This window comes from Lepidochelys kempii, chromosome 8, assembly GCF_965140285.1.
Source record: "Lepidochelys kempii isolate rLepKem1 chromosome 8, rLepKem1.hap1, whole genome shotgun sequence".
In the NCBI taxonomy this organism is placed as follows: Eukaryota; Metazoa; Chordata; order Testudines; family Cheloniidae; genus Lepidochelys; species Lepidochelys kempii.
This window is the reverse complement of record NC_136387.1, coordinates 40960002-40983607: the sequence shown is the minus strand read 5'-3', so window position 1 is coordinate 40983607 and position 23606 is coordinate 40960002. Positions and strand designations below refer to the sequence as shown.

The 23606-nt window shown below is 49.0% G+C and overlaps 1 protein-coding gene across 1 annotated transcript in view; it reads left to right on the top strand.

The window, feature by feature from the left end:
- Positions 1-4564: 4564 nt before the first annotated feature.
- PCDH12 (protocadherin 12) overlaps positions 4565-23606 on the top strand; it is a 32835-nt gene continuing 13793 nt past the window's right edge. Inside the window, exons 1-3 of the mRNA XM_073358094.1 lie at positions 4565-7726; positions 8333-8427; positions 18522-18673. Coding sequence (XP_073214195.1) covers positions 4883-7726; positions 8333-8427; positions 18522-18673 — 3091 coding nt within the window. The 5' untranslated portion in view covers positions 4565-4882. The remainder of the gene's footprint in view (positions 7727-8332; positions 8428-18521; positions 18674-23606) is intronic.

The window sequence follows — 23606 nt, the reverse complement described above, 5'->3', positions numbered from 1 at the left end:
GTACTCCTTTTCTTTCTTCTCTCTGGCTACTAGCGCCCTGTCTCCAGGAGTCAGTGGGGCTTCTCACGTTTGGCAGTCATAGTACTGTTTCTGGTGATGTTTGGTGGCTTCAGATGCCTGTGCAGCCTGATGATATGCTCTCTCTAGGCATTCCCTTAGCCGGGAGATGTTCCCCCCACCTCCACCCTCTCATCTCCCCGGTGGGGGGAACCCAGGGCCAGATCTACCTTCAGTCTTGGGTGCCGTCCAAACATGAAGAAGAATGGGGAAAACCCAGTGGACTCATGCCGGGTGAAGTTATAGGCGTGTGTCATGGGCTCAATATAGTCCTTCCAGTTCGCCTTTTGGTCTGGATGCAGGGTTCCCAGCATATTCATGAGTGTTTGGTTGAACCACTCAGTAGTCCCATTCCCCTGAGGGTGACAGGGCGTGGTTCTGCTCTTTGAAGTTCCAAACAGTTTGCAAAACCAGACCAGGAGATTACTTTCAAAAATTCTCACCTGATCCCTTTGTATCCTTTCAGGGATGCTATAGTGGCAGATGAACTGTTTGCACATCATCTTGGCCACAGTAGATGCTGGCTGGTCACGAGTAGGGTATGCCTGAGCATAGTGAGTGAAGTGGTCATTGACTACAAAGATATCCCAGGATGGTTCCAGGGTGAGAAAATCGAGGCACACTAGCCCCAGGGGCCTACTCGTATGGATTGAGGTAAGTGATAAGATCAGAAAATTCCCCTTCAGAGTGATAGGATCAGAAAATTGAAAGGAAGATGCAGACATAAACCCTATAAATTTATTATTCATTTCCCGTTCTCAGTATCTCTCACCTGCAGGTTCTATAAATAATGAGGAGTCGTAGTATCTTGATGCAAACAGGAACAAGTGTATTGTGGGGATTGGTATACAGGATAAGGGAAAATGGGGTGAGAGAAAAATAATTCAATTACAGCGATTACAATAGGTGGCATGAAGCTGGCCCCTTACAAACCCTTAGGCCAAATCATAGACCGCAAGGTAAGTAATCAAATAAGAGTCCAATTATAGCAACCTTCTTCACAGTTCAAGTGCCGTCATCAGTCTATAGGGGAGGTGTTTTCATAGATTCATAGATTCATAGATATCAAGGTCAGAAGGGACCATTATGATCATCTAGTCTGACCTCCTGCACAATACGGGCCACAGAATCTCACCCACCCAGTCCTGCAATAAACCTCTCACCTATATCTGAGCTATTGAAGTCCTCAAATCATGGTTTAAAGACTTCAAGGTGCAGAGAATCCTCCAGCAAGTGACCCATGCCCCATGCTACAGAGGAAAGAGAAAAACCCCCAGGGCCTCTTCCAATCTGCCCTGGAGGAAAATTCCTTCCCGACCCCAAATATGGCGATCAGCTGAACCCTGAGCATATGGGCAAGATTCACCAGCCAGATACCCAGGAAAGAATTCTCTGTAGTAACTCAGATCCCACCCCATCTAACATCCCATCACAGGCCATGTTGGTTGCTTAGGACCTACAATCCCTTGGCTAATGTAAAGCCACAGGAGAGGACTCTAAGGTGTCCCTTGAGGAGAAGATCTTAACGTGATGTTGATGTTACTGGTCCTGATCTAGTTGACCTGTAAAGGAAAACGCACGCACTCCTGCCACTAAGATGGACAGCCTGATTGTGAGTGCTGATTACCCTCATATATCTTCCTTGGCAGGAAAAATTCCTCCTTAAGGAAAAACCCTGTGCATTCCCCAGTCTAAACTGGAAGTTGTTTACAAGAGTTAAATCAAAAAGAGTGGGACGGTTGGGTCAGATGACCCAGGAGTCCATTTTGAAAACTAGGGTTCCATTTTGGAACCCAAAATGGCTTCTTTACACAACAAGGAAATTGGATAACCATATAACCAATATAAACATTAACACATATCATGAACCCAATTGAGCTTCAGGAATTCTTGGCCCAACAAGAGATGCCTCTCTTTCTTAGGCAGCACCTTTTGCAAGAGAGACATCACTCTGGCATGGTGGCCTGGCCAATAACAGCGACTGTGGATGATATCCACCATATGGTCAATGCCCATGTATCCCGTGTCCATGTGCAGAGCTTCAAACACTTCTCTCTGGAGTTTCTCTGGCAGCACCACCTGTTGGATCTGTCCCTCTCCCAGGATTGTTGTCCTCCTGTAAAGGATCCCCTCTACCAGCTGCAATTGCTTCCATTGATTCAGTAATGTCAGCACTGGTGTTTCTTCCTTCTGCCTCTCCTGGGCACTGGGTGCCCGTTGCCTGGGCAAGTAGGACCTTACGTGGGAGATTACTGCATCCTTTTCCTGTAGCCTTCTCAATTCTTTCTTAGGCAGGCCTGGAATTAATTCTATGCCTGGCTTGTGGAGTGACTCAGCTCTCTGCATTGCATTCCTTTGGCATTCACCCTGGGTTGCTATGGAGGACACATTGCATCCAGCATTCAAAACTGTTGCCACCTCCTCTCGGGGTAACAAAGACAGGCTATCAGCATTGGCATTACTTCTCCCAGGCTGGTACTTTGTGTCAAAGTTGAACTCTGCCAGCTTTGCCATCCACTTTTGACTGGTTGCGTTCAATTTAGCAGTAGTAGTAACATAGTTCAGTGGATTGTTGTCAGTCAGTACTGTAAATTAGTGTCCTAGCTGATAGTCTCTAAATTTATCTGCAGCTGCCCATTTTAATGCCAAGAACTCCAGTTTATGGTCAGGATTTTTTTTTCAGAAGGAGTTAAGCCCCTGCTGGCATAAACTATGACCCTCTCCTTCCCTGACTGAATCTGAGCCAGTACAGCTCCTAGCCCCTCTGTGGATGAGTCTGTCTGGAGTATGAATGGTAAACTGTAATTGGCATATCCCAGTATTAGTGCAGTAGTCAGCTTTGTCTTCAGCTCTGTGAAAGCCTGGTCACATTCATCTGTCCAAACAGTACTGGGTATCTTAGTGGGACCCCTCTGATTTCTCCTTCTGGTCTGGGCTTCACCTGCAGTTAATCTGAATATTGGGGCTGCCAGTTTGGAGTAGCCTTTGATGTATCTCTTGTAATAGCCAGTGAATCCAAGAAATTGTAACACTTCCTTCCTGTTGATTCTAAGGGGTACATCCTGGCAGGAACCAGGAAGTTCTCCCAACATACTGCAGTTTGTAGTTCACAACTTGTAGTTCCCAGGGCTGCTGTTGAAGCACACTGGACCTTGGGCTACAGAAGAAAGGATTAGAATTAAAAATTATCTTGACAAATTAGAGAATTGGTCTAAAATCAACATGATGAAATTCAATAAAGACAAGTAGAGTTCACTTACAAAGGAAAAATCAAATGCACAACTACAAAATGGGGAATAACTCACTAGATGGTAGAACTGCTGAAAAGGACCTGGAGGCTAGAGTGGATCACAGATTGAATATGAGTCAACAATTGCTGCATTTGCAAAAAAGGCTAAGATTACTCTGGGGTGTATTAACAGGAGTGTCATACATAAGAAACAGGAGGTAACTGTCCTGCTCTACTTGGCACTGCTCAAAGTCACTCAGTGAGTTTGTGAAACAGCAATAGCATCCAAGTGTCCTGATGCCCAGGTAGCATTTGAGATTAAGTGCCAGGAGCAAAGGCGAAGGAGAGCAGGTTAATTATTAGTAGTATTAAGGAACTGGGATGCCCATGAAACACTTTTAAAAGTATTTAAAGCCAGAGCTCCTGCTCTGAAGAGTTTGCAGTCGAAGTTAACATGACAACAGGAAGAGATAACTCAGGGTTGGATAATGGGGCAGTACTAGGCTGAAGCTGAGGGTGAGATGGGCAAAATCAGCATTCAGAAGTGCGGGGGTGGGGGGACAGCAGTGGGACAGGTGTAGTGATGGGCCAAGTGTGAGAGAGGGCAGCAGTGGCAATGATGCCTAGGAAGGCTGTAAGGGCAGAAGCAGAGGAGGGACAGGGAAGAGTGGGCATTGCAGTGGTACAAACAGAGGAGTCAACGAGGTAGAAACACCTGGGGTTGTGCTAGGGAAACTGCTTGGCAGGATGGGCTTAAGGGGCCAGGGCGAATATGGCAGCAATGGGGCATGGTGAGATGCATGTCTCAGACTTTGTGCACCACACAGATTTTTCCATGTGTTTATGCCATACATTTTTAAACAGTGGTGGGAATTAACTATTGGGACAACTTATCTAGTGACACAGTCAATTCTCCATCATTTCCAGTCTTTAAGTCAAGGCTGGATGTCTTTTTAAAAGATCTGCTGTAGTTCATACAGAACTTACAGGCTTGATGCAGGAATTACTGACTGAGGTTCTCTGGCCTGTGTTCTGCAAGAGGTCAGACAAAATTATCATAATTGTTGCTTCTGGCCTTAAACTCTATGAATATCCAAACTTTTCCCAGAGCCACATAGCAGCTAATCCCACAAAGCTCACCACTCCTGGGAAGGCATTGTACTGGCACTCTTGTTCCTCCCTTTTCCTGTAGGTGGGGTTTCCCTAGGAAACAGCAGCTGTTCTGCTTCCCAGTGCTGGCAGGCAGCCGACTGGAGTCTGCATTGCCAGAGTCAGCCTGTATTTGCAAAGACTCCTCTCTCTTCCCCCTACACTGAAGTTTTTCAGCCTGGACAACAGCTGGATCCTCCTACCTGTTCTTCTAGGCACTGGTGGAGAAGGTGGGGATTTTCTCTCAATGTAGCTGGATTTGCCTGGGATTTCTGTTCCTCCTTCAGCTGGTAACATACACTTATTGTATCTGGAAATGGGACTGTCCTTGGGTGAAAACAGAAATGATTGGCAGGTTCTTTAAGCTTAGTCTGGGTGTGCAAAGTTTTGAGGACAAAGCCATCTGTCTTGGGGCTGAGCAACAGTGTGGTTGGCTTTCTCAGAAGCATGCTTTTGCTGTCACACTTTCTGCTTCAATTCTTGGTGTTGTGTTGGCACTTTTTCCTTTTTGTGGATTGCCAGGAGGTGGCCCCCTTTGCTATGCAATACAAAGTGTTAGAAGAAGTGCCAAGTGGAACTGTGATAGGGACATTATCTGAGGATTTTGGCTGGAAAGAAAGAAGTGAACCAGTAGAGACCTTCCAGCAGCTGCATTTTCCCAAGGAGCTCCCTGTCTGTGTTGGGTCTGGAGATGGTTTGCTTAGCACAGCAGGGCGATTGGACAGAGAGCAGTTATGCAGGCACAACGATCCATGCTTGTTCTCTTTTGATGTGCTGGCTGCCACACACTTGGCTTTAATCCACGTGGAGATTCAGGTCTTGGACATCAATGATCATGCACCCCGATTTCCAAAACCTGAGCTGGAACTAGAAATATCAGAGAGTGCATCTTTACGAACACGAATACCACTGGACCGAGCCCTCGATCCAGACACTGGCTCCAATGCCCTCTGCTCTTACTCATTATCACCCAGTGACCACTTTGCTTTGGATATAATTTCTGGATCTGATGGAACTAAACATGCAGAACTTGTAGTTGTTAAAGAAGTGGACAGAGAGCTCCACTCTTCTTTTGATCTAGTATTGACTGCCTTTGATCATGGAGAACCACCAAAATCAGGCACAACCTTACTTAGGGTAATTGTTTTAGACTCCAATGATAACAGCCCCATGTTTGCAGAGAGTTCTTTGACAGTGGAAATCTGGGAAGATGCTTTGCCTGGGACAATTCTTATAAACCTTACAGCCACTGACCCTGATCAGGGTCCCAATGGGGAGGTAGAATACTCACTCAGTAAACATGCTTCACTGGAGGTGTTGAACATGTTCATCATTGAAGCCAAGACAGGCAGTGTAGTTCTGAGACACCCCCTGGACTATGAAGAAAATCATACCTATGAAGTAGATGTACAAGCCAGGGATCTTGGAGCCAACCCTATCCCAGCACACTGCAAGATCCTCATTAAGGTCCTGGATGTCAACGACAATGCCCCAGATGTGCACATCACTTGGGCTGCCCAGGTGCCAGTGCTATCTGAAGCTCTTCCTAAGGACAGTTTTGTTGCTCTGGTGACAGTAAGCGATCCTGATTCTGGAAACAATGGACAGGTGCATTGTTACCTTAGTCAAGGACTTGAGCATTTCAAATTGAAAAGGACCAACAGATACACTTATATGCTGTTGACCAATGCCATCTTGGACAGGGAGAGGTGGGCAGAATATAACCTGACATTAATGGTCCAGGACAATGGGAACCACTCCTTAGCCGCGAGGAAACACCTCACTGTATGCATCAGTGATGTCAATGACAACCCACCACTGTTTGAAAGAATTACATATGATGTCACCATTGCTGAGAACAATATGCCTCCATCCTACCTGATTACTGTCAAGGCTCACGATGCTGACTTAGATTTTAATGGAAAAGTCACTTATAGCATCCAGGACTTCCTTGTTTCAGATTTGGTCTCTATTGATTCAAAAACTGGCGAAATCTTTGCGCTCAGAGCTTTTGATTATGAACAAATGACAAGTCTGGAATTCCTGGTGACAGCAGAAGATGGGGGTCACCCCAAACTTGTGTCTAATGTTTCTGTTAGGGTTAGTCTGCTTGATAGGAATGATAATTCCCCAGTGATCGTGCAGCCAGTGCTGGTGGGAGGCAAAGCAAGGATCATTGTTCTAGTCAATGCACAGACCGGATGCCTGTGGCTATCCCTAGGGAACGACAGCCCCCAAGGTACAGCAGTAACCACCATGACACCAACACCCAGTTCAAACGTTTCTCTGCTATTCACCATATCTGCCAGTGATGCAGATTCTGGCCTGAATGGGGCCCTTCACTATGATATTCTGAGTGGGAATGATGCCAGTTTGTTTCTCATTGATCCACTGTCAGGGCAGGTGTTTATCAACAGCGGCAATGCCAGCAGCCTCATTGGCAGGGAATGGGAATTGGGGGTGTTGGTAAGGGATCAAGGGAACTCACCTCTACAGGCTAAAGCCATTGTGCAGTTAAGTTTCAGAAATCATCTTGACCAGCTGACAAACTCAGCCCAGGAGGCTCAGATGCTGAGCCCATCCATGGTGACTGTTATCTGCCTAGTTGTGCTATTAGGCACTTTTCTTCTTATTTTGGCTTTAATTGTGTCTATATGCAAAAGAGAGAAGAAAGATAACATGGCCTACAACTGCAGGGAAGCGGAAGATGCCCACAGACATCAGCAGCTCAAGAAGCCCCACAAACACATTCAGAAAACAGATATATATTTAGTCCCTGTACTCAGAAACAGGCAAGCTGTGCAGAGTGAGGCTGAGCAAGTTCGCTCCTGTGAAGAAGCTTTGCTGAAGGAAAGTTCCTGGGATGAACCACTGCAGACTCCATTTCATTTAACCCCAACACTGTACAGGACCCTTAGAAACCAGAAAGGTCCAGCTGAACAGAAAGATGCCTTCAATCTCCCTGCAATACAGTGCAGACCCTTCCACCCACACAGGCTAAGAAATGCATCAAAAGAGAGCTCAAGCCTTCAAGATGCACAAACTCACTCCAGAAGCTTAGACAAGCCACAGCTGAAGCCTTTGGGAGATGAGAATTGCGACCTCTCACTGCCAACTACGCAGCCCTCAGACATGACTCTGAAGAGACAGAGAATTGCCAAGACAGACACAGGGCCCAGGGAAGCCCATCCCCACCAGCACCTCCTGAGAAGCCTAGTGAGGCTGTCTATGGTGGCACTTGCAGAGCAGGACCCCACAGGAGAACTTGCTATGGAGTCGCCTCCTGTTCAGGTAGGAGCTGCCTCTCGGCTGTGTTAGATTGAAGGGCCATATTATCCTTCACAGTCTCCTGTGAATCTCTGGGCATGTAGAGGGCTCACTGCGGGAAGAATTTGACGTGTTCTGTCTGGGTAAATATTCCCAGGGTACAACCTGGAGCCAGCCTCTCCTCACCCTGCACAAAGGGCGGGCCAATTTGGGAGAGTGCTGGGACATGTCAGGGGCTCAGTGGGGCAGTCAGCACACCAAAATCCCTGCCCCCCGCCCCCGACTGAGTTCAGCACTGCAGGGACAGGCCAGGGGAGCTTGGTGGGAAGGGGGGATTGTCACACAGAGAGGGAGTGATGCCTGGTTTGTTTTCCCTACGCATAAGTGTAGTTGAATACAGTCTGTGCTGTGAAGGGAGTCAGAGGGATGTGCAGAGGCAGCAAGCGCTGGGGCTTGAGGCTGGGGGGCTGCTTGCTCACTTTTCAGTTTCAGTCTCCAAGTGGGAATACCAAACCATCTGCAAGAGAAGGAAACACTATAAAGAGCTAGCACAGCGAGAAGGGGACATCCTGACAGGAAGCATCCTGAGTGGTGATTGCATGCAATCAACAGACTCTTCCTGTCTTACAGCAAATCTCTCAGCTGCTGTCTCTGCTGCATCAGGGCCAGTTCCAGCCCAAACCAAATCACAGGGGAAACAAATACACAGCCAACAATGGCAGCAGGTAAGACTCACACACAGCTAGTCCCACTGCCTTACTGCCCCTGCCTACTTCTCCCCAGCCCCTGCCAGGAGAAGTCAGCTCCAAATGCTTCCGAAGAGAAGATCTTCATGCTAAGAGAGTTCCTTGGAGCCTCAGGCTGTCTGCTTGGCCACAGGACTGTGTGCTGCCTCCCTGCTCTGTGTACCTGACTTTGGAGATGAGAGGGATGAGGCGACAGGGCTGGACTCACTCTGACTTCCCCAGGGACCCAGGCCACAGCCCCATGCATGCTGGCTGGTCCCTCAGGCCCTGCTCTCATGTGGTCCTGCCTGTAGCTTTGACCTGGGCACCAATACCGCTGCACTTCTCCCTTCTCCCCACACAAGCTGCTGTGGGTCAGCAGCCACTGGCATGGCTAGGACTAGGACAGTGGCTGGATGGGAGAGAGAGAACATGGCAGTGGGGGTACAGGAGAACGCACTGAGAGGGAAGGAGAACCCAAAGGGGAACTGGGAGAAGACATCCCAAAGCCTGCGGCAGCATCCACACCCAGGGGAGGGGCCTTGGTGAGAAGAGCAGCTGGCAGAGGGAAGTGAAGGGAGGGGGGCAGAGCAGGAAACTCTGGGCCAGTGAGGGAGAAAGGGAAGCCCCAAAGGAGGAGATGAGGAGGACAGAGACTGAGAGGGATTGGGGGGAAAGGGAGAGAGACCCTGAGAAGTATTTGGGAGGGGGAAAGAGACTATCAGAGGTATACAGGAGAGTAGAGAGAGAATGTGAGGGCTTGGGGAAGGGGGAGAGACTGTGAGACAGCTTGAGGGGCAATTCTGAGTAGGGTTGCCAGCTTTCTAATCACACAAAGCCAAACACTCTTGCCCCTTCCCCTTCCCTTCTCAGAGGCCCCGCTCCCGCTCACTTCATTCCCTCTCCCTCCGTTGCTCGCTGTAGCCCACCATCATTCACTAGCTCATTTTCACCAGGCTGGGGCAGGGGGTTGGGGTGCAGGAGGAGGTGAAGGCTGTGGGCTCTGGGAGGCAGTTGGAGTGTGGGGTGTGGGCTCTGGGCTGGGGCAGGTGGTTATGGTGTGGGAGGACAATGGTGGGTTCCAGCCAGGCGGTGCTTACCTTGGGCGGGTCCCGAAAGCAACCGGCACATCCCTCTGGCAGTGGCTCCTAGGCAGGGGGGCTAGGGGGTCTCCGCATGCTGCCCCTGCCTGCAGGCACCACCCCCGCAGCTCCCATTGGCCACAGTTCCTGGCCAATGGGAACTGCAGAGTCAGCGCTCGGGGCTGGGACAGTGCATGGAGACCCCTGACACTCCCCCCCATGAGCCACAGGGATGTACCAGCTGCTTCCGGGAGTGGCGCAGAGCAAGGGCAGGCATGGAGTCTGCCTTAGCCCCGCTGTACCACCGGACTTTTAGTGCCTAAATTCTCCTGGTTTGGGTGAGGAATTGGTAGCATTGCCGGCAGCGTAGGCAAGGCCAGGTGAGATCAGCTGTCACTGTTACTAGGTACAACATCAAGGTGTGCCACGGCCTGTTAACATGATGCTGAGCACGCTTGCCCCACCTATGCTGCCTTTTAATGGCCCACTCAGAGGTGCTGACTGGAGCCGCCAGGATCCCGTTTCAACCAGGCGTTCTGGTCGAAAACTGGACACCTGGCAACCCTACCTGCCCTAGGGTTGCCAACTTTATACTCACGCAAAACTGAACACCCTTCCCCTGCCCCCTGCCCCACCCCTCCTCTGAGGCCCAACCCATGCCCTGCCCCTTCTCCAATGCCTCCCCCCATTCACTCCATCCTATGCTGCCTGCAAGGTGGGGGTCTGCCATGTCCTAGCGCAGGGTCATGTTCTAGTGAATACAACCCCAGAAAACGAGCGTGTGTATGTGTGTGTGTGAGGGTGAGAGAAAGACCTCTAGAGTCTCCTGTGTGTTTGTGGTATTTGTATACTTGACTGTGGGCTCCCTAAGGCAGGGTCTGGACTGTGCCCTGTTCTGTTCCCAGCTCACTGTTGGCACTTAAATAATAACAGTTGGCCAAGTGGGTTTGTGCAACTGTATGCAGGATGGCAATCGCCTCCATGATTACTTACCAGGCCTGTGACATTTTGCCACCTGCTAGGGTGACCAGACAGCAAATGTGAAAAATCGGGATGGGGGGGGGGGGAATAGGAGCCTATATAAGAAAAAGACCCCAAAATCAGGACTGTCCCTATAAAATCGGGACATCTGGTCACCCTACCACCTGCCCTGCCCCTGCCCCTAGGGTTGCCAACTTTCTACTCACACAAAACTGAACACCTGTGCCCCACCCCTCCCCCACCCCTCCTCCAAAGACCCTCCCCTCCCCTCCCCCAACCCTTCTCCAAGGTCCCGCCCCCGCTCACTCCATCCCCCCTCCCTCTGTTGCACGCTCTCTCCACCCTCACTCACTCGTTTATTTTCACTGGGCTGGCTCAGGGAGCTGGGGTGTGGGAGGGGTGAGAGCTCTGGCTGGGGGTGCGGGCTCGGGGTGGGGCCAGAAATGAGGAGTTCAGGGTGTGAGATGGGGCTCCAGGCTGAGGCAGTAGGTTGGGATGCGGGAGAGGGTGAGGGCTCCGGCTGGGGGTATGGGCTCTGGGGTGGGGCCAGGGATAAGGGGTTTGAGGTGAAGGAAGGGGCTTCAGACTGGGGGGTGGAGCCAAGGGCTTCAAAATATGGGAGGGGGCTCTGGGCTGAGGCAGGGGCTTGGAGTGTGGGAGCGGGTATGGGCTCTGGGCTGTAGGGTGCAGGTCTGGGCTGGGGCCAGAAATGAGGGGTTCAGGGGGCTGGGGAAGGTGGTTGAGGTGCGGGGTGTGTGAGGGCTACAGCTGGGGGTGCAGACTCTGGGGTGGGGCTGGGGATGAGGGGTTTGGGGTGCTAGAGGGGGCTCCGGGCTGGGAATAAGGGGTTTGGAGGGTGGGAGGAGGATCAGGGCTGGGGCAAGGGGTTGAGGCTTGTGGGGGAGGTCGGGGTGTAGGCTTCAGACAGCGCTTACCTCAAGCAGCTCCCCAAAGCAACAGCATGTTCCACCTCCGGCTCCTACGCAGCGCGGCCAGGTGGCTCTGCGTGCTGCCCCATCTGCAGGCGCTGCCTCCACAGCTCCCATTGGCCACGGTTCCTGGCCAACTGGAGCTGAAGTGCCAGCACTTGGGGTGGGAGGCAGCATGTGGATCCCCGTGGCTGCCCCTATGCGTAGGAGCTGGAGGGGGGACATGCTACTGCTTCTGGGAGCCATGTGGAGCCAAGGCAGGCAGGGAGCCTACCTCAGACTTGCTGCACTGTTGCCAAGACTTTGAATGGCCCGGTCAGTGGTGCTGACTGGAGTCGCCAGGGTCCCTTTTCGACCAGGTGTTCCAGTCAAAAACTGGACACCTGGCAACCCTACCTGCCCTAGGGTTGCCAACTTTACACTCACACAAAACCAAACACCTTTGTCCTGCCCCCTGCCCCACCTCTCCTCTGAGGCCCCACCCACACCCTGCCCCTTCTCCAACACCTCGCCCCACTCACTTCATCCCTCCCTCCCTCTGTCACTTGTTCTCCCCACCCTCACTCACTCACTCGTTTTCACCAGGCTGGCTCAGGGGACTGGGGTGCGGGAGAGGGTGAGGGCTCTGGCTGGGGGTGCAGGCTCTGGGATGGGGCCAGAAATGAGGACTTCATATTGCAGGAGGGAGCTCCAGGCTGAGGCAGTGGGTTGGGATGTGAGAGGGGATGAGGGCTCTGGAGTGGGGCCAGGTATGAGGAGTTTGGGGTGCAGGAGAGGGCTCTGGGATGGGTGCGGGGTGGGTGAGGGATCTGGCTGGGGATGTGGGCTCTGTGGTGGGGCTGCGGATGATGAGTTTGGGGTGCAGGAGGGTCCTCAGGGCTGGGATCGAGGGGTTCAGAGGGCGGGAGGGGGATCAGAGCTGGGGCAGGGGGTTGGGGCATGGGGGGTGACTCAGGGGTGCAAACTCTAGGCGGCTCTTACCTCAAGCAGCTCCTGGAAGCAGCAGCATGTCCCCACTCTGGCTCCTATGTGGAGGTGTAGCCAGGCGGCTCTGCATGCTGCCCCATCTGCAGGCACCGCCCCTGAAGCTCCCATTGGCCTACGTTCCCAGACAATAGGAGCTGCGGGGGCAGCGCTTGGGGCAGGGTCAGCATGCATAGCCCCCCTGGTTCCCCCTATGCGTAGGAGCTGGAGGGGGTACATGCCTGCTGCTTCCCGGGAGCTGCACGGTGCGGAGGCTAGCGTGGAGCCTGCCAGCCCTGCTGCACTGTGCCGCCAACCGGACAGACAAGAGCCCAGTCAGCAGTGCTGACCGGAGCTGCCAGGATCCCTTTTTTACCAGGTGTAACCCTGACCTGCCCCCCAGTGCACAGGGGACCTACAGTCAGCGCCTCACTGCATACAATCCAACATACTGTGGCTCCAGGGAGTGCTGCGAGTGGCCAAACCACCACGCTGACCCTGCCAGGACCCCAGAATGAGCAGAGGGTACAGAGACAAGTGAGCTTCAAAGGCACACAAAGGAGCTGGGCCTGCAGACACAGGCTGGGAAGTACATGAGCAAAGAACAGTGAAGGGCAGCCAGGGGCTAATCATTGTGTCACCCCCAGCTCTACCCTTTCCTGAAGCATGCCCTAGATCCTCATCTGCCAGGGACAAGAGTCATGGGTAAGGTGGAGGAAGGAAGGTGTCTGGCTGAGGAGTACACAGAGGGAAGAGTAGGCACTGTTTTCTCTCTGCTTTTCCAATGCTAGAACCTGTACCTCCTCCCTGTCCACGATCAAACTGGACCCTGTGCCACCCAAACTCTGCTGCTCCAACTTTCCTTCCCTTCTCATGGGATGGCAGGGAGAGAAGAAATAAAGGGACCAAGGGGAGATCAGGCTTGGGGGAGCCCTGCTGGAAAAGCCTTTTTGAAATAGGATCTTAGAGTCTCCCAGATCCTCAGTAGTGTTTAGCACCTAACTTCCATTGATTTCAGTGGGAGTTAGGAGCCTAAATACCTGTGAAGCTCTGGGCCTTCGTCCCGTCTCCATAGGGATTTGGAGGGGAGGAAGCAGGAGAAACAGTACACTAGCACAGGGGAGCGACACTAGGGCAGAAAGGAGGGATGAAGAGTACTGAGCACTTGTCTATGTGGGGAAATTTTCTGGCATAACTATACTGTGATAATTCTACTGCTCTAAGTCACCATGTGGACATGTATTTGGGAATGAGGACTTTCTATGGTTTAGCTCATACTGCTTCCAAAGCGACAAGAGCCTAACCAGAAAAAGGCTCTCCAATGGTGGCAAAGACCCCTAAGATCTGAGAGGGAATGGACACTGAGGGTGAACAAGCTGAGGGAGTGAGGGTCAGCGGGGCCCTCTGTAATAAATACCAAGCTTTGCCTTCCTGCATGCAGCACCTGAGCCGGGGAAGCCCTGCTGCACAGGCAGCTGACACTGGAGTAGTATTCCCTTTTGTAGATCTCTGGGCAGAGGGTCAGGGACGTGTCCTGCATTACCCAGAAAGTGAGTAACAGAGCCCAGGGCCCCCTGGCTGCCCACCCTCCGGCCAACACTTTGAAAGGACTAGGAAGGGATTGGAGAGGCTGCTTTCAGTCACTTAGGTCTCTCTGAAATGTTCACCTTTCAGGGGGACACTTCCCAGGCTCAGTCTCTTTCTACAGTTTAAGCAAAACACATCCAAGAGTTTTAAAAGAGCTGGTCAGTTAATGTTGATTTTCAGTATGTCTTGGAATGCTGGGGAAGTTTCAGGAGACTGGAAGAAAGCTAATGCTGTGCCAATGTTTAAAAAGCACAAAAAGAAGGACCTTGACATAGATCTCAGGCAAGATCATGTAATGGCTGATACAGGTCTTGATTAACAAAGAATTGAAGGAGAGTGATATAATTAATGCCAATCAATACAAGTTTACAGAAAATAGGTCCTGTCAAACAAACTTGATGAGATTACAGATTTGGTTGATAAAGGTAATAGTATGGATGTAATATACTTAGACTTCTGTAAGGCATTTGACTTGGTCCCCATGACTAGGGCCCTACCAAATTCATGGCTGTGAAATCGGTCAGCCCCTGTGAAATATGGTCTTTTGTGTGCTTTTACCCTATACCATACAGATTTTGTGGAAGCAGACTAGCGTTTTTCAAACTGGGGGTCCTGACCCAAAAGGGGTTGGGGGGGTTGCAAGGTTATTTTAGGGGGGTCATGGTATTGCCACCCTTACTTCTGTGCTATCTTCAGAACTGGACAGCTGGCGGCTGTTGGCCAGGCGCCCAGCTCTAAAGGCAGTGCCCCACCAGCAGCAGCGCAGAAGTAAGGGTGGCAAAACCACATCATGCCACACTGGCTTCTCTGCTGCTGCCTTCAGAGCTGGGCAGCCAGAGAGTGGCGGCCTCTGACTGTGGGCCTAGCTCTGAAGGTAGCAGTGCTGAAGTAAAGGTAGCAGTACCGCAACCCCCCTACAATAACCTTGTGACCCCCCCACAACTCCTTTTGCGTCTGAACCCCTGCAATTACAACACCATGAAAGTTCACATTTAAATATCTGAAATAATGAAATTTGTGATTTTTTAAATCCTATGACCACGAAATTGACCAAAAGGGACCCTGAATTTGGTAGGGCCCTACCCATGACATTTTGATAAAAAACTAGAATGATATAAAATTAACACAGCACATTTAAATGGATTAAAAACTGAGAGGTCTCAAAATGTATTACTAGTACTTCTAGGTGAGTACCCTAACCACTTGGCTCCAGGGTACTCTAGGGCAGGACTTTATCAGTCTTTCCCGTTGAAGCTGTTCCAGCATCTATAATTACTTAACTTTGACGGGACGGGGGAGTTTGCGAGTGACATTAAACTGGGGGGAGAGGTAGATATAGTGGAGGATAGGGATAGGGTCTCTACTGACCTCGACAAATTGGAGGATTGGGCCAAAAGAAATCTGATGAGGTTCAACAAGGACAAATGCAGAGTCCTGCACTTAGGACAGAAGAATCCCATGCACTGCTACAGGCTGGGGACCAACTGGCTAAGTGGCAGTTCTGCATAAAAGGATCTGGGGATTACAGTGGACGAGAAGCTGATTATGAGTCTACAGTGTGCCCTTGTTGCCAAGAAGGCTAATGGCATACTGGGCTGTATTAGTAGGAGCATTGCCAGCAGATCCAGGGAAGTGATTATTCCTCTCTATTCGGCACTGGTGAGGCCACATCTGGCGTATTGCATCCAGTTTTGGTCCCCCCACTACAGAAGGGGTGTGGACAAATTGGAGAGAGTACAGCAGAGGGCAACAAAAATGATTAGGGGTCTGGGGCACATGATTTATGAGGCGAGGCTGAGGGAACTGGGTTATTTAGTGTGTAGAAGAGAAGAGTGAGGGGGGATTTGATAGCAGCCTTCAACTAACTGAAGGGGGGTTCCAAAGAGGATGGAGCTAGGCTGTTCTCAGTGGTGGCAGATGACAGAACAAGAAGCAATGGTCTCAAGTGGGGGAGGTCTAGCTTGGATATTAGGAAAAAAAACTATTTCTCTAGGAGGGTGGTGAAGCACTGGAATGGGTTACCTAGGGAGGTGGTGGAATCTCCATCCTTAGAGGTTTTTTAAGGCCCGTCTTGACAAGGGCCTGGCTGGGATGATTTAGTTGGGGTAGGTCCTGCTTTGAGCAGGGGATTGGACTAGATGACCTCCTGAGGTCTCTTCCAACCCTAATCTTCTGTGATTCCATCAATTAGAGCAGGGGGACAAGAACCAGAGTCTCCTACCTCTCCCCTGAGTGCCCTCCCCACAGGGCTAGCATGTCACTCTCACACACTTGCACAAAGAATATTAAGTTTTTATACAAAGTGAAACAGCTTTAACAGGTGCGATTGGCAACCCCTCGCCCCAGCATATACCAGTGATTAGGGTGCTTTCCTGGGAGAATCCAAATTCAAATCCCTGATCCACAACTACCAGAGTGAGGATTTAAACCCCATGCTGGCTGGATGCCCTGGCCACTGGGTTAAAAGTAATAAGGAGGCAGCAGCTCCTACTTGTTTGTTTATTTGAAAAATAACTGACTTGGCTTGGGTGCCAAAGGGGTAGGGCTTAAGTTACACATTAGCCCTTTTGGCTACAGAGATGCACTGGGAGCTCATGTTCAGCTGATTATCTACCATGACCCATGTGTCTTTTTCGGAGTCACTGCTTCCCAGGATAGAGTCTCCCATTCTTTGTTCCTACATGTATACATTGACTTTTAGCCATATTAAAAGGCATGTTGTTCGTTTGCACCCAACTTACCAAGCGATTCAGATCGCTCTGTATCAGTGACCTGCCCTCTTCATTATTCATCACTTCCCCAGTTTTGGTTCATCTGCAAACTTTATCAGTGATAATTTTATGTTTTCTTCCAGGTCACTGACAAAAATGTTAAATAGCAGTGGGCCAGGAGCTGATCCCTGTGGGACCTCACTAGAAATACACCCCACTGATGATGATTCCTTGTTTACAATTACATTTTTAACATCTGGAAACACAACATGAATTTTAGGTCTCTCTATGGGACAAAAACATCAATCTCCAATTTATTTGTGCTTGTCCAGCTACAAATATATTGTTAAGTTGGAAATCAATAGCAAAAAGCACAAACTCTATACTCCAGTTCTGTACATGTCACAAGTATGCAGGGCTGCAGAAGTGTACAAAATTCTATTGTATTATTTAAGAAACAGTCTGTGACCAAGTAATTCCAGCGATAGAGACATGTGCTGAAAGGAAGAGGGGTGAGAGGAACCAATGGAAACAGGTTTCAAAGTAGCAGCCGTGTTAGTCTGTATTCACAAAAAGAGAAGGAGTACTTGTGACATCTTAGATACTAACCAATTTATCTGAGAATAAGCTTTAGTGAGCTACAGCTCACTATAATTCGTTCTACTTTCACAATCCCTCCTTTTGGTCAAGCTACGCAATGACCAACAATTACTGGGTTCCACATATCAATCATTCTTTATCTCTTTGTTCATCAGTGATATTTAAAATCATCAAATTAGCACTCTGGTTTGGGGCAGCTATCTGTGTAGCATGCCTGACACAATTTTGGATACAACAGGAAAGTAACTGAAAACATATAAAAATTATTAGGATTCCAAACAGGAGAGTTAGGGCTCCCTGAAACAACCTGTTTCCTATGCCAGAGAAATTGAAAAGGTTACTTAGCCACTTCCATAAAAAAACTTGGTTCTTCGTGGGGAAGATATGTGATTTGTTCTAAGTGGCTAGCACGATCTATTACCTCATTGGTGTTGTCTGGTATATACACACAGCAGTCTTTTCCAATGAGAGCACAAGTCCCTCCTTTTGCCGCCAGCACTATGTCCAATGCCTGACGGTTTTGGAGGGCCATCTGTCGGATTGCCCCTGTTTCTTTGGCCAGGGCTCTTAAACTTTCTCCGGTTTCATTTGCCATTATTTCAACTACTGCTTGTAACCTTAGGAGCCTTTTTGCATGGTGTATTACTCCCCCTAATGGTATGAAGGAACCGCCAATGGCCTCTTCCCAGGTTAAGGGGCTTATGTTATTTACATACCATTGGGCATCTGTTAAATCCCTTCTTTTTCGCCTGAAATTGCAGAGGCGTTCTTGAGGGAAGGTTCCTAACACTAAAGTGAGCTGTAGCTCACGAAAGCTTATGCTCAAATAAATTGGTTAGTCTCTAAGGTGCCTCAAGTCATAGAATCATAGAATATCAGGGTTGGAAGGGACCTCAGGAGGTCATCTAGTCCAACCCCCTGCTCAAAGCAGGACCAATCCCCAATTTTTGGCCCAGATTCCTAAATGGCCCCCTACAAGGATTGAACTCACAACCCTGGGTTTACCAGGCCAATGCTCAAACCACTGAGCTATCCCTCCCCCTCCTTTTCTCAATGGAAACAGGAAGCACCAATACTGGGCTTCAAAACAATCAAGATGTGACAGTAGCACAGCAGCCTCTGCTACCCCCAGGACCTGTTTTTCTGGGAAGAGCTGAACCATGAAGAGATGAGGTGGCGGGGAGGGACATGGAGTTGGGCAGAGGGTAGCATCAATGCTCTGGATTTGGTCTCCTTTGCAGGAATGCAGGGCTGGATGCTGATTGCCTCAGTATAAAGGACAGTGGCCAAGGAGAGAGTGAGGCAGATGACCGGGATTCAGAAAATGGACTCAATCTTTCCATACACCAGCTGGTGGGAGAAGAACTTGAGAGCCTTCTAGAGCCCCATGCAGGTGAGGTCACTATACTCTGTATGGCACTCGAGAGAGAGCCTGCTCCATCCTCCCAGAAGACCTTCTTTGCACCAGTGTGGGGCTGCCTGGGAGCGGGACTCTGTCTGAAACCACAGTCTAATTAGCTGGTTGGGCTTTTTTGATGATGACACTGCTGAGAGCTTTGGCTGCCCAGGGAGTTAGCTGCCCAGGGAGTTGGGAAGCTCTGGATGCCGAGGGAGCAAACTGAAAATTTCCATTTTGGTTTTCCCAAAATGGAATTTTTCACACTTTTTTCTTCTATGAAAAATGGTGAATTTTTGACCTTTTGTTCTAATGTGGGACAATTTCCCTGCTCCCCTAAAATTCCATTTTTTTCACAGGAGGGAAAGTCTTTTTCCTGCTGGTTCTAGTGGTGCTCTTCCAAGATCCTCCCACAAAATAACCTTCACACACATGAATCACCAAACTGGGATATATCTCATATTAAATTGTGCAGATGTTCAGAATAGGACTGTGCCGCTCCCAGGCTCTGTTGGTTTTCTTAGTGGGGCTTGAACATGGCCATATGCTCGACTGTGCTGGGCTCCTTGAGTGGAGGAAAAAGTGATGAGCAGTAAATTGTGCAGCGCTGTGATTCTCCCTCTTCCTCCTTATATGAGAAAGGGTTAATGATGTTATCTTGTAAATTATCATTTCAGGACATTTTCCTTAACCCCTCATTGAGCCCCCGCACAGAACTATTGTTCCAGGCTGTCTGCAGATTCAAGCATTTCTTTTTGCAATGCCCCTTGCCCCTGCAGTCTCTGCCTAGCACGGTCTATGTGAAACGTGCTTCTTCTTATGCACTGTGGACCTTGCCCTGCCTTTCTCTCTCTTCCCTGCCCCGTTTGACTCTGACAAGAAGGGCAACTAAAATGATTAGGGGTTTGGAACAGGTCCCATATGAGGAGAGATTAAAGAGGCTAGGACTTTTCAGCTTGGAAAAGAGGAGACTAAGGGAGGATATGATAGAGGTATATAAAATCATGAGTGGTGTGAAGAAAGTGAATAAGAAAAAGTGATTTACTTGTCCCCATAATATAAGAACTAGGGGCCACCAAATGAAATTAATGGGCAGCAGGTTTAAAACAAATAAAAGGAAGTACTTCTTCACACAGCGCACAGTCAACCTGTGGAACTCCTTGCCTGAGGAGGTTGTGAAGGCTAGGACTATAACAGGGTTTAAAAGAGAACTAGATAAATTCATGGAGGTTAAGTCCATTAATGGCTGTTAGCCAGGATGGGTAAGGAATGGTGTCCCTAGCCTCTGTTTGTCAGAGAGAGAGATCACTTGATCATTACCTGTTAGGTTCACTCCCTCTGGGGAACCTGGCATTGGCCACTGTCGGCAGACAGGATACTGGTCTGGATGGACCTTTGGTCTGACCCAGTATGGACATTCTTATGACTGCCTCTCCGGGCTGCAGCTCAGGGTGGGGCCTTGCTGAAATCTGCTTGTCAGAACAATCTTTCTATTCCTCAGACAGGTTCATCAGCTTACAGAATCTGCTCAGGCTCTGTCCATGTAGGCACAAATCCCACTCCGCTCCGGCAGCTGCTGCTGTTTGCCTACCAGCGTCAGTGGGGCTGAGTTAAGCTGATGCACTCAGAGTTGCTCTGTAAGTGGATGGAGCTAAGAATGGATTTTCCTCAGCTGTTGGCACAGCCACTTGCTTGAGGATTGGGTGGCTGGAAACCATATCTTTGCATGGAAGCTTGACAGTCTGGTTGGGTCAGGCGTATGTTTGGCTGTTCCCTTTCCCACAGGAGGAATGTTGCCCCAGGCCTGGTCCCCAGGCTTATAAGTGTATCTGAGCACTGCACCATCTCACTAGCACTCTGCTGTGGATCTCATCTTCCCAGATAAATCCTGAGTACAGTGCTCTCTGAAATGTGCTCCTGGTTCCTGACCCCAAGTCACAGACCCCTGCTAACTTATATAGGCTTCTAGCAAACAGCTTGGCTGATACTGCAGGTGACTGAGCTAGTGACAATAAGCTCTCCAGGAGGATAGTATGTCGAGGCAATAACCAGCTGGGGCCTCAGAAGGCTTCAAGGGAGTTTGGCACCTGACTGCCCAGGGCTCCTGTGGGATTCCCAGCCCACATTTCTCAAGGACACTCTGTATCACAGGCATTCACGCCAATTTGCTCCTCTCTCACTAAAGCTCGGTAAACATATCTAGCTTCCCTCTCCCTGGCATGCACACCAAGTGCACACCATGGCCTAAACTTCCTCCCTCTGAGCTCAGTGCTGATACTTTCACTCCACTCAGGTTTTGGGCTGATAAAAGTTGAACCACTCAGGAGCAGCAAACAGGCTTGTAGTGAGGAGCTATCAACCTCTCCCAGAGTTCCTCTGATAGATAGATGTCATGATAGATGGAGCCATGGTCCATGCTACATGGGAAGGGTGTATGAAAGAAAATGACTATGATGACAGGCCTACTGAGGCTTTGCCACAGCACGAGTCCTGGCTTTGTCTCCCTTAGTTACCCTATCTGGAACTTCATGCAGACAGAAATATCTAGTAGTCAAATAATATACTGCAAGTAGCCATCATTCCATGGGGGAGGAGAAAGTCTAAATAATCCAAGAAACCATATGGGAAAGTCTTACAAAACTGTTGGGATTCTATAAAACTGGGAAAGGAATGAAGAGAAGTTACTGCATAGAGAATAGCATATTTTCTATAGGGATTTGGACTCAGCCTATAGAATTTTATAGCAAGAATTCTCCATTCAATTCCATAGGGTGTTTAAACATACTGTAGAAAGGCTACAATTTGTATTACATTCTACAGCACTTTTCCCAAAACGGGGTGGGGTGGGGGTGAGGGAGAGAAAAAATTAACAGAACTAAATCTATTCCAAGTTCTTGCCCATCTTCCCCTGCCCCCTCCCCCCAGCAACATACGGGGCCATAAGGCAACAGCTAAGTCCCTGGCTAACACTCCTAGCATAGGCACTTCCCCAATGGTGTAGAGCTGGAACAGCTGTCTTGATGCCCTTCCCGCCGCAGAGGGGTTACTCCAGGATCAGAAGGAGCATGGTAAAGGACCATTGCACTTCAGTTATTCTGATGAAGCAGCCTGTAGGGCTTTTCCATTCAGCATAAATGCCCGCAGCCCTGAGGTTGCTCCAATTCACTTCAGGAGCTGGGCAGGCCCCAAGAAAATTCCAGGACATAGCGTGACATCAAGGCACTTATTGCTCCTCACTCCATTCCTGTACTGAGCAGAGGTGAGTAGGGTGGAGAATTATTTCTGCTAGTCTCTCTTCTCTGTTCATGGGAGCTGCTCCCCACAATGGCAGATGCTGTATAAATCCCCACAACATTGTTTCTTTAAAGAAGTTTTGAATAAATTGAATGAACTCAGAACAACAAGCCCTGGCAAGGGGAATCTATAGGAACTATAGGCTATAGGAACTGTGTTAGGGCAAAAGGCAGAAAGGCACCAGAGAGGCACTAAATAGCTAGCTGTTCTCACCTTAGCAGGGTTTATTGTTACAAGAGCAAATTGACTTTATAGAGCCACAGAGAAGGCTGCCATGGTGGGCAGATGTCTTTACAAAGGCTGCCCACAGGAAACAATTTTCACTGATCCAGAGTTTTTCAAGGCCTGAAGGGACCATTCTGCTCATCCAGTCTGAGGTCTTGCAGAGACAGGCCAGAGAATATCATCCAGTGACTCCTGCACTTAGACATCCAATCTTGATTTGTAGACCTCAAGTCAGAGAGAATCCACCACAACCCTTGGTGAGTTGTTGAACATAAGAACATAAGAATGGCCCTACTGTGTCAGACCAAAGGTCCATCTAGCCCAGTATCCTGTCTTCCGACAGTGGCCAATGCCAGGTGCCCCAGAGGGAATGAACAAAACAGGTAATCATCAAGTGATCCATCTCCTGTCGCCCATTCCCAGCTTCTGGCAAACAGAGGCTAGGGACACCATCCCTGCCCATCCTGGCTAATAGCTTATCCTATGGACCCATCCACCATGAACTTATCTAGTTCTTTTTTGAACCCTGTTATAGGCTTGGCCTTCACAATATCCTCTGGCAAAGAGTTCCACAGGTTGACTGTGCGTTGTGTGAAGAAATACTTCCTTTTGTTTATTTTAAACCTGATGCCTATTAATTTCATTTGGTGACCCCTAGTTCTTGTGTTATGAGAAGGAGTAAATAACACTTCCTTATTTACTTTCTCCACACCAGTCATGATTTTATAGACCTCTATCATATCCCCACTTAGTCATCTCTTTTCCAAGCTGAAAAGTCCCAGTCTTATTAATCTCTCCTCATATTGCAGCTGTACCATACCCCTAATCATTTTTGTTGCCCTTTTCTGAACCTTTTCCAATTCCAATATATCTTTTTTGAGATGTGGGTGTACCATGGATTTATATAGCAGCAATATGATATTTTCTGTCTTATTATCTATCCCTATCCCTATCCTAATGATTCCCAAGATTCTGTTTGCTTTTTTGACTGCTGCTGCACATTGAGTGGATGTTTTCAGAGAACGATCCACAATGGCTTCAAGATCTCTTTCTTGAGTGGTAACAGACAATTTAGATCCCATCATTTTATATGTATAGCTGGGATTATGTTTTCCAATGTGCATTACTTTGCATTTATCAATATTGAATTTCATCTTCCATTTTGTTGCCCAGTCACCCAGTTTTGAGAGATCTTTTTGTAGCTCTTTGCAGTCTGCCTGGGACTTAACTATCTTGAGCAATTGTGTATCATCATCAAATTTTGTCACCTCACTGTTTACCTCTTTTTCCAGATAATTTATGAATGTACTGAATAGGACTGGGCCCAGTACAGACCCCTGGGAGACACCACTATTTACCTCTCATCTGAAAACTGACCATTTATTCCTACCCTTTGTTTCCTATCTTTTAA